At 51.5% G+C, this 17,316-nt stretch overlaps 1 protein-coding gene across 2 annotated transcripts in view; it reads left to right on the top strand.

Annotated features, from left to right (window-relative positions):
• The window catches only part of NCEH1 (neutral cholesterol ester hydrolase 1), a 61,243-nt gene that overhangs the window by 5,402 nt on the left and 38,525 nt on the right, over positions 1 to 17,316 (top strand). The window contains exon 1 of one of the 2 annotated variants that reach the window (XM_069975180.1): positions 15,782 to 16,106. The exons of the other annotated variant lie outside the window; for it this stretch is intronic. Within the exon in view, the coding sequence (XP_069831281.1) occupies positions 15,969 to 16,106 (138 nt within the window). The 5' untranslated portion in view covers positions 15,782 to 15,968. Of the gene's footprint in view, positions 1 to 15,781; positions 16,107 to 17,316 lie in introns of those variants that run through there. 2 annotated transcript variants of the gene reach the window in all.

Genomic DNA, 17,316 nt, shown 5'->3' on the forward strand with positions numbered 1-17,316 from the left:
AGATAACACTGCTTTTTCTCCCCTTACTTCCACATGTGTTGAGGGAAGTTAGCAGGTTTTCCCTTCACGCCCTATGACAGCACCCCTGGAGAGCGTCCATCCCCCTTCTCATGAGACAGGAAACAGCCGCCAGGCAATCAATCAATCAATTAAGCTTTAAAAGAAGCCGCATCAACCCCTTACACCAGTTCTGTTTCCTGTCTTCTGAGAAGAAGGATGGAGGGAGGGTGCAGCTCCTCTGCACCTTCCCAGAAGTCGCCAAGATCGATCGGAGCTGTGGGCGCCCGGTACCTATATGGTTGCTAACCCGGGTCACCCAGCTGGCGTAAGTCTCTTACCGGAGAAGAGCCTCTTTGACAGTCTGGGGTTTTCCTGGTTCCCCTTCCTTGGCTGAATTCCCCTCTCCCTCCGGGCCGGGGTAGGTGTTCCGCTGGGTTCCGGGCCTGCGGGGGGGGGGGGGGGGGGGGGGTCGCTCATGGCGGCATGGTGGCAGTTCCGGCAGACGCTGGCGTGCGTGCCGACGTCTACGTGGTGATGTCACTATGCGGCGGTGCGCGCGGCGCCCCTGGTGATGTGCGGCTTTCGGTCTGCGTCGCGCGTTTCCAAGCGCGGCGGGGGCTGGTGGCGTACGGTATTGGGGGCTCCGGGGGGGACACTTCCCACCTGATAGCAATGAGGAGCTGTCAGGGGCTGGGAGGGGCGGTCGGCGGTGTCCGGCAGCTCGCCACCTAATGGTGAGAGGGAGAGGGGGGCGGTCCCTCTCTATGAATTTAAGCGGGAGGTGGTGGTTTTGATGTGTGTGCCAACGGAACAGGAACCCAGCTAGCTTCTGGACCAGCATACTACAGCAGGTGGAGGGGCTTCCCACTACTGCTACTACAGCTTTTCGACTTCAGTCATGGAGGAGGAAGCTGAACACACGGAGACACAGGAATCCCAGGCAGAGGTTCGCTTGGTGGTGAGAGGGGTTGTACCCCAAATGTTTTTTCCTGTGGTCCCTTTCCTGATGGTTTTTTTCTACTATTGTAGGATTCTTCTAAAAAAGGAAAGAGTAGAAAGGAGTGCTTGATGTGTCATAAGAAACTGCATTCCTCCTATTCTAAATCCCTGTGCAATATGTGCCTTAGTAAAGTTATGGAAGAAGAATATCCTTCCTTTATGAAGAGCATTAAGTGAGATTTATCTGTTATGTAGATTATGTTTTTTATGCTGGTCCAACGGTTCCCTAAAGGTTATCTCACTTGTACTTACAGGGGTTTAATTAGAGATGAAGTTACGAAGGCTATGCCTAAGGAGAGGTCTGGTTCAGCCGCTTCTCCCCCACTCTCTACCTCAGCTTCTTCAGCCTCTACATCTAGAACCGAGGTGGCTATGTCCCACTCTTCCAGTCCCGTTATTACGCTGGAATCTGATCCAGAGGAAGAGGGGAATGTCAAGCATCTTCTGACAATTCATCAGATAAATTATCGGGCAGGCCGTTATTCCCGATGGACAAAGTAGAGTCCCTAGTTAAGGCGGTTAGAGCCACAATGAATATGGAGGAATCTAAAGAGACTTTATCTATTCAAGACAAAATGTTTGAAAGTCTGGCCCCTAGAAAGAAGAAAGTTTTTCCAATCCATCATACTATGAAGGATCTTATAGATAGAGAGTGGAAAAAACCTGATAAAAAGTTTTTTGTACCTAGGGCCATGAGACACAAATATCTCTTTGACGAAACAGAGACTGAAAGATGGGATAGAGCCCCTATGATTGATCCTCCAGTTTCCAAGATAACTAGAAATCAGGGGGCTTTGCCTTTTGAGGATACGGGCACATTGAAGGATCCCATGGATAAAAGGGCAGATAGCTTTCTTAGGAAAGACTGGGAGGCGGCTGCAGCTATTTTCAAACCCATGGTAGCCCAGCACTTCGGTAGCTAGATCCTTGAAGCTCTGGTTAGAAGAATTGGAATCCAATATTAGGGATGGTACGCCTAGGGAAGATCTTCTAAAAGCCTTCCCGACTATTTTTGGGGCGGTGGATTTTATGACTGACGCCTCAGCAGACACCCTTAGGTTAGCCGCAAGAGCTACAGCAGTCTCCAACTCAGCTCGTAGAGCTATCTGGGTAAAAGATCGGAAGGGGGAAGCTACGTCTAAGTCCAAATTATGTGCCCTTCCATGTCAGGGAGAGTTATTTGGTCCTGCGTTGGATTCTATATTAGAAAAAGCCTCGGACCGTAACAGGAAGTTCCGTTCCACCTCCTCCCAAGAGGCCCTTTCATAGCAAGGGAAGAAAGCAAAGAAATTGGAAAGCCCCTGGTAAAGGGAAGGGTTATTTGTTCTCCAAGATTAACGCCTCCAAAAAAGATGATAAAAAATGACGCCGGGGGGCCTGTGAGGGGACGCCTGATGCGATTCTCTCAGGAATGGGAGATGATAACCTCAAGCAGTTGGGTGAAGGAGTCAATAAAGCATGGATTAAAACTAAAAATTCTGTCTCCCCCAGGTCATCGTTTTGTCATAACAGATTTGAGCCGATATCCAGAGAAACAAGCTGCTTTAGAGTCCGAAGTCCTTTCTCTTCTCCAGAAAGAGGTGCTGGTTCAGGTTCCCAGTTCGGAACGAGGTTTGGGTTTTTACTCAACCCTGTACCTAGTGAGGAAGCCCAATGGTGCGTTTCGCAAAATTATAAACCTAAAGGACCTGAATCGGCACCTCTGCTACGAGAAATTCAGGATGGAGACTATTCAGTCGACCATCCTAAACCTTTCAAAAAATTGCTACATGTGCACTCTGGTCCTTCGAGATGCATATTACCATCTCCCCTTTTACCCGGACCACCAGAATCTGTTGAGAGTGGCAGTTCGTATGGGGGGGGGGGGGGGGGAATCCACCATTATCCCTTCCCTTCGGGTTGTGCCAGGCGCCCGAGTATTCACAAAACTGATTGCGGAGGTCATGGCTCATGTCAGGGAGCAGAACACTGTCATAATTCCATACTTAGATGACTTTCTGATAGTAGGGCCATCAGAAAGGATAGTCTCCCAGCATTGCCTGTCAGTCCAGAACATCTTCTGAAAACTAGGTCTGGAAGTAAATCTAGAAAAGTCCTGCCTGTGCCCAAACCAGATTTGCTCCTTTTTGGGGATAAAACTAGATTCTTTGCTTCAACGTTCTTTTCTTCCTCCCCAAAAGGTAGATCTGATCATAACAAGGGTAAAGGATCTTTTTCCTGTTCCCTAAGACAGGCCATGTCAGTCCTGGGACTTATGACGTCTGCCATTCCAGCAGTAGCATGGGCACAGTATCATTCCAGGACTCTACAGGCACAGATTCTAGACACTTGGGACAAACAGAGAGAGTCACTAGACAAGACTTTTACACTATCTCCCCAGTACTAAGATCCCTACAGTGGTGGGTGACGCGGAAGAACCTGACGGAAGGCATTCCTTGGGAGAAAAGAGGTATATTTCAAATCACGATGGACGCCAGCCCCACGGGTTGGGGGGCTCACGCAGAATCCTTACTCCTACAGGGGAAATGGAACAGCTCGGAGTGTCAGGACCCTCAGAATCTCAGGGCAGTCCTTTACACTCTATCTTGTTGCCTAAACATTATCACGAACAGACATGTCCGGATTCTAACAGACAATTCTACAGTAGTGGCATACCTGAACCATCAGGGGGGAACCAGGTCAGCAGGGCCGTATTTACCACTAGGCACCCGTGGTCCGGTGCCTAGGGCAGCACCTTGCAGGGGGGCATCACCAGAAAGCAGGGGAAGGAAAAAACATTTTTTTTTTTGTTTTTATTTTTTTAGTCTCCCACCTCCTGTTCAGACTTGCCAGTAAATCTGGTGTCTTTTCCAGGGGGGTGGGAGTATGGTGGTATTGGTCAGGTCTGGCAAGGCCAATTGGTGCGTGAAGATGGGGCGTCTTCAGTTTTAGTGCCTAGGGCAGAAGCAGTTAATACGGCCTTGCAGGTCAGCTCAGTTAATGAGAGTATCCCATTTCATCTTCCGGTTGATAGAGAATCAGGTAGCCTCCATCTCAGCCCTTCATCTCAAGGGGACGGACAACATCACAGCCGACTTCCTGAGCAGAGTATCACTGAACCAGGGGGAGTGGGTTCTCAGTCGAGCAGTATTTCAGCAGATCACAACCATGTGGGGGGTCCCTCTAATAGATCTTTTTGCTACCAGGGACAACAGGAGAGTGGAGAGATTTTTTTTCCTCAACCCCAGGGATCTTCCGTCGGGAGTGGATGCCTTTATTCAGGATTGGAGCAAGGGCCTGCTCTATGCTTTTCCTCCCATTCGGATGATTCCGAGGATGCTGAGAAAATCCGTCAGGACAAAGCTCTGGTCATAGTAGTGGCACCCTTCTGGCCAAGGAGGGTATGGTTTTCTTGGCTCAGGAAACTCTCAGTAGCCAGGCCGTGGGTCCTTCCGGAGGTTCCGGATCTTCTATCTCAGGGACCGGTTCTTCATCCATCATCGCTAAATCTTCATCTGACGGCCTGGCTATTGAAAGGAGACTTATGCTAGATAGAGGTTTATCAGATTCAGTCATTGATACCTTGTTAGCTAGCAGGAAGAAAGTAACTTCCCAAATATATCTGAGGACTTGGAAGGCTTTTTGTAAATTCATGTCAGTCCCGGTAAACGTGTTAATACCCCCAGACAAAGTCTTGGAGTTTTTGCAGAAAGGTCTTGAGTTAGGGTTAAAACCTAGCACATTAAAAGTACAGATATCTGCCCTTAACGCTTTATTTGATCATAAAATTGCAGACCACCCCTGGATTAGGCGGTTTATTAAAGCCACAGGCAGACTTAGACCCGCAATTACACCTAGAACTCCACCGTGGACTTAAACATCGTTTTGACAGCCCTGTCAGTATCACCTTTTGAGCCATTAGAAGAACTCTCAGATAAGATCTTAACCATAGAATTGGCTTTTTTTATTAGCAATTACGACAGCTAGACGAGTAGGGGAAATATCAGCCTTATCCATTAATAAACCCTATATGAAAATTCTTCCAGATAGAGTTGTCCTGTCACCAGACCCAGCTTTTTTACCTAAGGTGGTAACTGATTTTCATCGCTCTCAGGAGGTGATCTTACCATCTTTTTGCCCCGAGCCTAAGAACGATGGAGAAAGAAGATTTCATGCATTAGATGTTAGAAGGTGCCTTATGTATTTAGTAAAAACAAAGGAATGGAGGAAATCTCAACAGTTGCTAGTCCTTTTTTCCGGCAAAAATAGGGGCCAGTCAGCTTCCGCAAAAACTGTAGCTAGATGGATTAAGGATACTATTTCCCTAACCTATTCCTCTTCTAATTTGGTTCCTCCTACAGGTTTTGATGCCCATACAACTAGAGCAGTCTCTACTTCCTGGGCCGAGAAGGCTGCAGCATCTATCCCTCAGATCTGCAGAGCGGCTACTTGGAGCTCACCTCACACGTTTTTCAGGCATTATAGGTTGCAGATATAATGTATGTTTGCTACACCCCACTATGGATATGTTAGGTATTAGAGGATATATACTCCGAGTGCACTACTATTCTAACGCCAAGGAATACTATAAAATAAAATCGTGTGTAGGCTCTCTAGGAGGAAATCCTATAAATCTAATATATATGAAGGCGAGTCAATTTATGGAGAGATATTTATCTTAAAATATATCACAATTTTATAGAATTAAAATACATGAATTTTATAAAAATAAACGTAGTCTTATAGATAGATCAACAAACAGATAATTCATTACATAAAATACAATAGATGATAAAATAGAGCGTCAGCGCAGGGCCCTTGCGCCGGCTGTTCTAATAAATATCGCAGTTTGTATATAGATACAATGTCTTTATGGCATTTAAATTCTCTGGCCTTTTATCCCCTGCTGATCGGTACTTTTTCCTATGTACACAAAGGGGGGCATTTATTGAGTCCGGCGGACTGCCTCTACATAAATCCCGTGCGCGCCGGTGCGCACCGCCGAAAACCTACGCCAGCTGAGGACTGGAGTAGGTTTTCGGCGTATATTTGGGCGGAACGGATGGTAAATCGTGCGGACTCTGAGTCCGCGCCCTCCGTTCCGCCCACTACACGCCCCCCTGGCGTACTCGGCGGAAAGTGCCGATTTGCGAATATTTTATTCGCAAATCGGCCATTTGCGTATAAAATAATACGCAAATCGGCACTTTCCGACGAAAATCATCCGTTCGCCGGATGATACATGTGGCCCAAAGTGAAGTCTCTGGAACTGAGTCATACGGGACATACAATATAATGTATGACTGAACTGAAACACATATGTGGACACATTACAACCCATAATTGGATAAAAGGCATACAAACTAAGCTCTATTGATCCATTTCAACAATATTACAATATTACATTCATTATTATCTGGCTCTAAATCAGCAGGGGATAAAAGGCCAGAGAATTTAAATGCCATAAAGACATTGTATCTATATACAAACTGCGATATTTATTAAAACAGCCGGCGCAAGGGCCCTGCGCTGACGCTCTATTTTATCATCTATTGTATTTTATGTAATGAATTGTCTGTTTGTTGATCTATCTATAAGACTACGTTTATTTTTATAAAATTTATGTATTTTAATTCTATAAAATTGTGATATATTTTAAGATAAATATCTCTCCATAAATTGACTCGCCTTCATATATATTAGATTTATAGGATTTACTCCTAGAGACGATTTACGCCTACACACGATTTTACATTATAGGTTGCAGTTGCCAGGTACTGAGGATCTCTCTTTCGGGATAAAAGTCTTGCAGTTAGTATTCCCCCCCTAATTTAGCCTAGTCTAGTCTCCAGGGGTGCTGTCATAGGGCGAGAAGGGAAAACTTAAATTACTTACCGTAATTGTTTTTCTTTGAGCCCATGACAGCACCCCTCTAAATACCCACCCTTTATATAGTCAAAAAAAAAAAAAAAAAAGAAAAAGAAAGAAATATAAAAATATAATTCTTCACCGGGTGTTTTAAGTGGGGTTTTTGGTATTATTATTAAACATGCGAGATGAGATTATTCATTCAGTTCTCAATGAATGTAGAAAACCTTTTTCTAGTTGCTTCTGCCTCCTTAGGTAGAAGGTGAACTCTCCGCTGAGGGGAGCTATTTTTCTCTGCTGGAGAGCAGAGTTGTGTTTATATCTTCTAGAATCCAGGATACTTGTGGAACGAACTGGTGTAAGGGGTTGATGCGGCTCCTTTTAAAGCTTGATTGATTGATTGATTGCCTGGCGGCTGTTTCCTGTCTCATGAGAAGGGGGATTGACGCTCTCCAGGGGTGCTGTCATGGGCTCAAAGAAAAACAATTACCGTAAGTAATTTAAGTTTTCAGCCAAGGTGATTCTCATAGATCTATTCTGGCCAAAAAAAAAAAAAAAGTTTCCAGTGCTGAAACATTAAAGGGGTTGTCTGGGATTTTTCAATAAACTAGCATTGCATTGACTTCTATTTTTTATTTAGAGCGCTTACTGTGTTCTCAGGCTTAGTCACATGACCGCTCTGCCTGTGTTTTCTTTACTTCCTGTGTGATTCTGTTTCCTGTTCCTGCCAGTGAGGGAAGAGCGAGTCATCAGGTGGGCGGGGTTATGCATATATTTCTTTAGCCACTCCCCTAACATCTAACTAACATCTGAGCCCAGAAGAAACGGTAGCAGTAAGGACAGCATGACAGCCTACGATCTCTGTACAGCACTGCAGCATAGGTTGGAGCTATAAACAGTAACTAAAGCAACTATGGGGTGATATATCAAAACTTGAGCAGAGGAACAGGGAAGCAGTTGCCCAGAGCAACCAGTCAGATTCTAGGATTCTGCTCCCCTGCACAGGCTTTGCTAAATCTTCCCCTATATTGTTACTATTGTAGTGTAAAGATGTACAGTGTTAAGGCAGTGCTGCTGCTATGTGTGTAATATGGAGAGGAGAGAGGCTGCTTCAACTCATAGCAGTCACCATGTCATCGCCGAGCTCTCCCTCCCTGTAGGATCAGTGTACAGTGTTAGCCTGGGCTCACACTACGTATATATCAGTCAGTATTGTGGTCCTCATATTGCAACCAAAACCAGGAGTGGATTCAAAAAACACAGAAAGGATCTGTTCACACAATGTTGAAATTGAGTGGATGGCCGCCATATAACAGTAAATAACTGTGATTATTTCAATACACCGGCCGTTATTTTAAAATAACAGCAAATATTTGCCATTAAATGGCGGCCATCCACTCAATTTCAACATTGTGTGAACAGATCCTTTCTGTGTTTTTAATCCACTCCTGGTTTTGGTTACAATATGAGGACCACAATACTGACTGAAATATACGTAGTGTGAACATAGCCTTATGGAGTAGCAGGCCGCCGTGCTCTCCCTCCCTGTAGGATCACTGTACAGTGTTATGGAGTAGCAGGCCGCCATGCTCTCCCTCCCTGTACAGTGTTATGGAGTAGCAGGCCGCCGTGCTCCCCCTCCCTGTACAGTGTTATGGAGTAGCAGGCCGCCATGCTCTCCCTCCCTGTACAGTGTTATGGAGTAGCAGGCCGCCATGCTCTCCCTCCCTGTACAGTGTTATGGAGTAGCAGGCCGCCATGCTCTCCCTCCCTGTACAGTGTTATAGAGTAGCAGGCCGCCATGCTCTCCCTCCCTGTACAGTGTTATGGAGTAGCAGGCCGCCATGCTCTCCCTCCCTGTACAGTGTTATGAAGTAGCAGGCCGCCGTGCTCTCCCTCCCTGTAGGATCACTGTACAGTGTTATGGAGTAGCAGGCCGCCATGCTCTCCCTCCCTGTACAGTGTTATGGAGTAGCAGGCCGCCGTGCTCTCCCTCCCTGTACAGTGTTATGGAGTAGCAGGCCGCCGTGCTCTCCCTCCCTGTAGGATCACTGTACAGTGTTATGGAGTAGCAGGCCGCAATGCTCTCCCTCCCTGTACAGTTATGGAGTAGCAGGCCACCATGCTCTCCCTCTCTGTACAGTGTTATGGAGTAGCAGGCCGCCATGCTCTCCCTCTCTGTAGGATCCCTGTACAGTGTTATGGAGTAGCAGGCCGCCTTGCTCCCCCTCCCTGTACAGTGTTATGGAGTAGCAGGCCGCCATGCTCTCCCTCCCTGTAGAGTGTTATGGAGTAGCAGGCCGCCGTGCTCTCCCTCCCTGTACAGTGTTATGGAGTGGCAGGCCGCCATGCTCTCCCTCCCTGTACAGTGTTATGGAGTAGCAGGCCGCCGTGCTCTCCCTCCCTGTACAGTGTTATGGAGTGGCAGGCCGCCATGCTCTCCCTCACTGTAGAATCACTGTACAGTGTTATGGAGTAGCAGGCTGCCATGCTCTCCCTCCCTGTACAGTGTTATAGAGTAGCAGGCCGCCATGCTCTCCCTCCCTGTAGGATCACTGTACAGTGTTATGGAGTAGCAGGCCGTTATGCTCTCCCTCCCTGTACAGTGTTATGGAGTAGCAGGCCGCCATGCTCTCCCTCCCTTTACAATGTTATGGAGTAGCAGGCCGCCATGCTCTCCCTCCCTGTACAGTGTTATAGAGTAGAAGGCCGCCATGCTCTCCCTCCCTGTACAGTGTTATGGAGTAGCAGGCTGCCATGCTCTCCCTCACTGTAGGATGCCTGTACAGTGTTATGGAGTACCAGGCCGCCGTGCTCTCCCTCCCTGTACAGTGTTATGGAGTAGCAGGCCGCCATGCTCTCCCTCCCTGTACAGTGTTATGAAGTAGCAGGCCGCCATGCTCTCCCTCCCTGTAGGATCACTGTACAGTGTTATGGAGTGGCAGGCCGCCATGCTCTCCCTCCCTGTACAGTGTTATGGAGTAGCAGGCCGCCATGCTCTCCCTCCCTGTACAGTGTTATGGAGTAGCAGGCCGCCATGCTCTCCCTCCCTGTACAGTGTTATGGAGTAGCAGGCCGCCGTGCTCTCCCTCCCTGTAGGATCACTGTACAGTGTTATGGAGTGGCAGGCCGCCATGCTCTCCCTCCCTGTACAGTGTTATGGAGTAGCAGGCCGCCATGCTCTCCCTCCCTGTACAGTTATGGAGTAGCAGGCCGCCATGCTCTCCCTCCCTGTACAGTGTTATGGAGTAGCAGGCCGCCATGCTCTCCCTCCCTGTAGGATCACTCTACAGTGTTATGGAGTAGCAGGCCGCCGTGCTCTCCCTCCCTGTACAGTGTTATGGAGTAGCAGGCCGCCATGCTCTCCCTCCCTGTACAGTGTTATGAAGTAGCAGGCCGCCATGCTCTCCCTCCCTGTAGGATCACTGTACAGTGTTATGGAGTGGCAGGCCGCCATGCTCTCCCTCCCTGTACAGTGTTATGGAGTAGCAGGCCGCCATGCTCTCCCTCCCTGTACAGTGTTATGGAGTAGCAGGCCGCCATGCTCTCCCTCCCTGTACAGTGTTATGGAGTAGCAGGCCGCCATGCTCTCCCTCCCTGTACAGTGTTATGGAGTAGCAGGCCGCCGTGCTCTCCCTCCCTGTACAGTGTTATGGAGTAGCAGGCCACCGTGCTCTCCCTCCCTGTACAGTGTTATGGAGTAGCAGGCCGCCATGCTCTCCCTCCCTGTACAGTGTTATGGAGTAGCAGGCCGCCATGCTCTCCCTCCCTGTACAGTGTTATGGAGTAGCAGGCCGCCATGCTCTCCCTCCCTGTACAGTGTTATGGAGTAGCAGGCCGCCGTGCTCTCCCTCCCTGTACAGTGTTATGGAGTAGCAGGCCACCGTGCTCTCCCTCCCTGTACAGTGTTATGGAGTAGCAGGCCGTCGTGCTCTCCCTCCCTGTACAGTGTTATGGAGTAGCAGGCCGCCATGCTCTCCCTCCCTGTACAGTGTTATGGAGTAGCAGGCCGCCATGCTCTCCCTCCTTGTACAGTGTTATGGAGTAGCAGGCCGCCATTCTCTCCCTCCCTGTAGGATCACTGTACAGTGTTATGGAGTAGCAGGCCGCCATGCTCTCCCTCCCTGTACAGTGTTATGGAGTAGCAGGCCGCCGTGCTCTCCCTCCCTGTACAGTGTTATGGAGTAGCAGGCCGCCGTGCTCTCCCCCCCTGTACAGTGTTATGGAGTAGCAGGCCGCCGTGCTCTCCCTCCCTGTACAGTGTTATGGAGTAGCAGGCCGCCGTGCTCTCCCTCCCTGTACAGTGTTATGGAGTAGCAGGCCGCCATGCTCTCCCTCCCTGTACAGTGTTATGGAGTATCAGGCCGCCATGCTCTCCCTCCCTGTACAGTATTATGGAGTAGCAGGCCGCCGTGCTCTCCCTCCCTGTAGGATCACTGTACAGTGTTATGGAGTAGCAGGCCGCAATGCTCTCCCTCCCTGTACAGTGTTAAGGAGTAGCAGGCCGCCATGCTCTCCCTCCCTGTACAGTGTTATGGAGTAGCAGGCCGCCGTGCTCTCCCTCCCTGTACAGTGTTATGGAGTAGCAGGCCGCCATGCTCTCCCTCCCTGTACAGTATTATGGAGTAGCAGGCCGCCGTGCTCTCCCTCCCTGTACAGTGTTATGGAGTAGCAGGCCGCCGTGCTCTCCCTCCCTGTAGTGTTATGGAGTAGCAGGCCGTCGTGCTCTCCCTCCCTGTACAGTGTTATGGAGTAGCAAGCCGCCGTGCTCTCCCTCCCTGTACAGTGTTATGGAGTAGCATGCCGCCATGCTCTCCCTCTCTGTAGGATCACTGTACAGTGTTATGGAGTAGCAGGCCGCCATGCTCTCCCTCACTGTACAGTGTTATGGAGTAGCAGGCCGCCATGCTCTCCCTCCCTGTACAGTGTTATGGAGTAGCAGGCCGCCATGCTCTCCCTCCCTTTACAGTGTTCTGGAGTAGCAGGCCGCCGTGCTTTCCCTCACTGTACAGTGTTATGGAGTGGCAGGCCGCCATGCTCTCCCTCCCTGTACAGTTATGGAGTAGCAGGCCGCCGTGCTCTCCCTCCCTGTAGGATCACTGTACAGTGTTATGGAGTAGCAGGCCGCCATGCTCTCCCTCCCTGTACAGTTATGGAGTAGCAGGCCGCCATGCTCTTCCTCACTGTACAGTGTTATGGAGTAGCAGGCCGCCGTGCTCTCCCTCTCTGTAGGATCACTGTACAGTGTTATGAAGTAGCAGGCCGCCGTGCTCTCCCTCCCTGTACAGTGTTATGGAGTAGCAGGCCGCCATGCTCTCCCTCCCTGTACAGTGTTATGAAGTAGCAGGCCGCCGTGCTCTCCCTCCCTGTAGGATCACTGTACAGTGTTATGGAGTAGCAGGCCACCATGCTCTCCCTCTCTGTAGGATCCCTGTACAGTGTTATGGAGTAGCAGGCTGCCATGCTCTCCCTCCCTGTACAGTGTTATGAAGTAGCAGGCCGCCATGCTCTCCCTCCCTGTACAGTGTTATGGAGTGGCAGGCCGCCATGCTCTCCCTCCCTGTACAGTGTTATGGAGTAGCAGGCCGCAATGCTCTCCCTCCCTGTACAGTGTTAAGGAGTAGCAGGCCGCCATGCTCTCCCTCCCTGTACAGTGTTATGGAGTAGCAGGCCGCCGTGCTCTCCCTCCCTGTACAGTGTTATGGAGTAGCAGGCCGCCATGCTCTCCCTCCCTGTACAGTATTATGGAGTAGCAGGCCGCCGTGCTCTCCCTCCCTGTACAGTGTTATGGAGTAGCAGGCCGCCGTGCTCTCCCTCCCTGTACAGTGTTATGGAGTAGCAGGCCGTCGTGCTCTCCCTCCCTGTACAGTGTTATGGAGTAGCAGGCCGCCGTGCTCTCCCTCCCTGTACAGTGTTATGGAGTAGCAGGCCGCCATGCTCTCCCTCTCTGTAGGATCACTGTACAGTGTTATGGAGTAGCAGGCCGCCATGCTCTCCCTCACTGTACAGTGTTATGGAGTAGCAGGCCGCCATGCTCTCCCTCCCTGTACAGTGTTATGGAGTAGCAGGCCGCCATGCTCTCCCTCCCTTTACAGTGTTATGGAGTAGCAGGCCGCCGTGCTCTCCCTCACTGTACAGTGTTATGGAGTGGCAGGCCGCCATGCTCTCCCTCCCTGTACAGTGTTATGGAGTAGCAGGCCGCCATGCTCTCCCTCCCTTTACAGTGTTATGGAGTAGCAGGCCGCCATGCTCTCCCTCACTGTACAGTGTTATGGAGTAGCAGGCCGCCGTGCTCTCCCTCCCTGTACAGTGTTATGGAGTAGCAGGCCGCCATGCTCTCCCTCTCTGTAGGATCACTGTACAGTGTTATGGAGTAGCAGGCCGCCATGCTCTCCCTCACTGTACAGTGTTATGGAGTAGCAGGCCGCCATGCTCTCCCTCCCTGTACAGTGTTATGGAGTAGCAGGCCGCCATGCTCTCCCTCCCTTTACAGTGTTATGGAGTAGCAGGCCGCCGTGCTCTCCCTCACTGTACAGTGTTATGGAGTGGCAGGCCGCCATGCTCTCCCTCCCTGTACAGTGTTATGGAGTAGCAGGCCGCCATGCTCTCCCTCCCTTTACAGTGTTATGGAGTAGCAGGCCGCCATGCTCTCCCTCACTGTACAGTGTTATGGAGTGGCAGGCCGCCATGCTCTCCCTCCCTTTACAGTGTTATGGAGTGGCAGGCCGCCATGCTCTCCCTCCCTGTACAGTGTTATGGAGTAGCAGGCCGCCATGCTCTCCCTCCCTGTACAGTTATGGAGTAGCAGGCCGCCATGCTCTTCCTCACTGTACAGTGTTATGGAGTAGCAGGCCGCCATGCTCTCCCTCTCTGTAGGATCCCTGTACAGTGTTATGGAGTAGCAGGCTGCCATGCTCTCCCTCCCTGTACAGTGTTATGAAGTAGCAGGCCGCCATGCTCTCCCTCTCTGTAGGATCACTGTACAGTGTTATGGAGTGGCAGGCCGCCATGCTCTCCCTCCCTGTACAGTGTTATGGAGTGGCAGGCTGCCATGCTCTCCCTCACTGTAGGATGCCTGTACAGTGTTATGGAGTAGCAGGCCGCCATGCTCTCCCTCCCTGTACAGTTATGGAGTAGCAGGCTGCCATGCTCTCCCTCCCTGTACAGTGTTATGGAGTAGCAGGCCGCCGTGCTCTCCCTCACTGTAGTGTTATGGAGTGGCAGGCCGCCATGCTCTCCCTCCCTGTACAGTTATGGAGTAGCAGGCCGCCGTGCTCTCCCTCCCTGTACAGTGTTATGAAGTAGCAGGCCGCAATGCTCTCCCTCCCTGTACAGTGTTATGGAGTAGCAGGCCGCCGTGCTCTCCCTCCCTGTACAGTGTTATGGAGTAGCAGGCCGCCATGCTCTCCCTCCCTGTACAGTGTTATGGAGTAGCAGGCCGCCATGCTCTCCCTCCCTGTACAGTGTTATGGAGTAGCAGGCCGCCGTGCTCTCCCTCTCTGTAGGATCACTGTACAGTGTTATGGAGTAGCAGGCTGCCATGCTCTCCCTCACTGTACAGTGTTATGGAGTAGCAGGCCGCCATGCTCTCCCTCCCTGTACAGTGTTATGGAGTAGCAGGCCGCCATGCTCTCCCTCCCTGTAGGATCACTGTACAGTGTTATGGAGTAGCAGGCCGCCATGCTCTCCCTCTCTGTAGGATCCCTGTACAGTGTTATGGAGTAGCAGGCCGCCATGCTCTCCCTCCCTGTACAGTGTTATGGAGTGGCAGGCCGCCGTGCTCTCCCTCCCTGTACAGTGTTATGGAGTAGCAGGCCGCCATGCTCTCCCTCCCTGTACAGTGTTATGGAGTAGCAGGCCGCCATGCTCTCCCTCCCTGTACAGTGTTATGGAGTGGCAGGCCGCCATGCTCTCCCTCCCTGTAGGATCACTGTACAGTGTTATGGAGTAGCAGGCCGCCATGCTCTCCCTCCCTGTAGAGTGTTATGGAGTGGCAGGCCGCCGTGCTCCCCCTCCCTGTACAGTGTTATGGAGTAGCAGGCCGCCATGCTCTCCCTCCCTGTAGAGTGTTATGGAGTAGCAGGCCGCCATGCTCTCCCTCCCTGTACAGTGTTATGGAGTAGCAGGCCGCCATGCTCTCCCTCCCTGTACAGTGTTATGGAGTAGCAGGCCGCCATGCTCTCCCTCCCTGTACAGTGTTATGGAGTGGCAGGCCGCCATGCTCTCCCTCCCTGTAGGATCACTGTACAGTGTTATGGAGTAGCAGGCCGCCATGCTCTCCCTCCCTGTAGAGTGTTATGGAGTGGCAGGCCGCCGTGCTCCCCCTCCCTGTACAGTGTTATGGAGTAGCAGGCCGCCATACTCTCCCTCCCTGTAGAGTGTTATGGAGTGGCAGGCCGCCATGCTCTCCCTCCCTGTAGGATCACTGTACAGTGTTATGGAGTAGCAGGCCGCCATGCTCTCCCTCCCTGTAGAGTGTTATGGAGTGGCAGGCCGCCGTGCTCCCCCTCCCTGTACAGTGTTATGGAGTAGCAGGCCGCCATGCTCTCCCTCCCTGTAGAGTGTTATGGAGTAGCAGGCCGCCATGCTCTCCCTCCCTGTACAGTGTTATGGAGTGGCAGGCCGCCATGCTCTCCCTCCCTGTAGGATCACTGTACAGTGTTATGGAGTAGCAGGCCGCCATGCTCTCCCTCCCTGTAGAGTGTTATGGAGTGGCAGGCCGCCATGCTCTCCCTCCCTGTAGAGTGTTATGGAGTGGCAGGCCGCCATGCTCTCCCTCACTGTAGGATCAGGCATTACGCTGCACCGCGCTCATTTGTTCCGTCCTGTTTCTGGATGACAGAAGTGTTTGTAACTTTGTTTATGTTGTGGGCGGGGCCTCGTCTTCCTGACCACGCCCAGGACTAACAGGCTCGCCGTTCAGACCTGAAGACCAGTACACGGGGTACAGTCAGCCGCTGGGTGGCGCTGTCGAGCATATTCGGTTATGTGACACAAGGACATGACACTGAGCTGTCTGACTTCCTATTGGTCACCGCGGCCCCGGCGTCTTCAATGAAACCAACACAAAGTCGGTCAGTGTGCGGTAGTGTGAGCGGAGCCGGGAGGCGAGCGGCGTCAGGATGAGGACCGGGCCCGCCCTGCTCACCGCTCTGACAGCGCTCGCCGCCTACTATGTGTACACCCCGCTGCCCGGCACCCTGAACGAGCCCTGGAAGCTCATGCTGCTCGGCGCCACCTTCAGATGTGCCCAGGACCTGGTGAGTGCGGGGGGTGAGGAGGACAGCTGCGGCCGGCGGGCTCCTCCATCGGCTGCCTGACTAATCTGCTCCATAGTCACACATCAGGGATGTAGGTCACAGGCTGTGTGATGTGCGATGTGTGTGCTGTGTTATGTGGTGTGACGTGTGCTCTGTGGGATGTGTGTGCTCTCTGTGATGGGTTCTGTGTGATGTGATGGGTGCTATGTGCTGTGTGATGTGTGTGTGCTCTGTGTGATGGGTTCTGTGTGATGGGTACTATGTGCTGTGTGATGGGTGCTCTGTGTGATGGGTGCTGTGCGCTCTGTGTGATAGGTGCTGTGCGCTCTGTGTGATTGGTGCTATGTGCTCTGTGTGATGGGTGCTGTGCGCTCTGTGTGATGGGTGCTATGTGCTGTGCGCTCTGTGTGATGGGTGCTGTGCGCTCTGTGTGATGGGTGCTGTGCGCTCTGTGTGATAGGTGCTGTGCGCTCTGTGTGATTGGTGCTATGTGCTCTGTGTGATGGGTGCTGTGCGCTCTGTGTGATGGGTGCTATGTGCTGTGTGCTCTGTGTGATTGGTGCTATGTGCTCTGTGTGATGGGTGCTGTGCGCTCTGTGTGATGGGTGCTATGTGCTGTGTGCTCTGTGTGATGGGTGCTGTGTGCTTTGTGTGATGGGTGCTGTGGGATGTGTGTGATGTGCGCTCTGATGTGTGTGTGCTCTGTGTGATGGGTGCTATGTGCTGTATGCTCTGTGGGATGTCTGCGCTCTGTGGGATGGGTGCTATGTGGTGTGTGCTCTGTGGGATGTGTGATGGGTGCTGTGTGCTCTGTGGGATGTGTGATGGGTGCTGTGTGCTCTGTGGGATGTGTGTGCTCTGTGTGATGGGTGCTATGTGCTGTGCGCTCCGTGTGATGTGTGCGCTCTGTGTGATCGGTGCTGTGTGCTCTGTGTGATGTGTGCGCTGTGCACAGGGCAATTCATGTCACCAGCAGCAGACCAGTACAGGGCTGACTGTTACTGTTAGCAAATTGCTAGGGTTAACTCTGATAGTCCATTATAAGTACAGAGTCCAGTGTGCTCTGTGGGATATGTGCTGTGTGCTCTGTGGGATGTGTGTGCTCTGTGTGATGGGTGCTATGTGCTCTGTGTGATGGGTGTTATGTGCTATGTGCTATGTGTGATGGGTGCTCTGTGTTATGTGCTGTGTGTTATGTGTGATAGGTGTT

This window comes from Dendropsophus ebraccatus, chromosome 6 (genome assembly GCF_027789765.1).
Source record: "Dendropsophus ebraccatus isolate aDenEbr1 chromosome 6, aDenEbr1.pat, whole genome shotgun sequence".
NCBI lineage: Eukaryota > Metazoa > Chordata > Amphibia > Anura > Hylidae > Dendropsophus > Dendropsophus ebraccatus.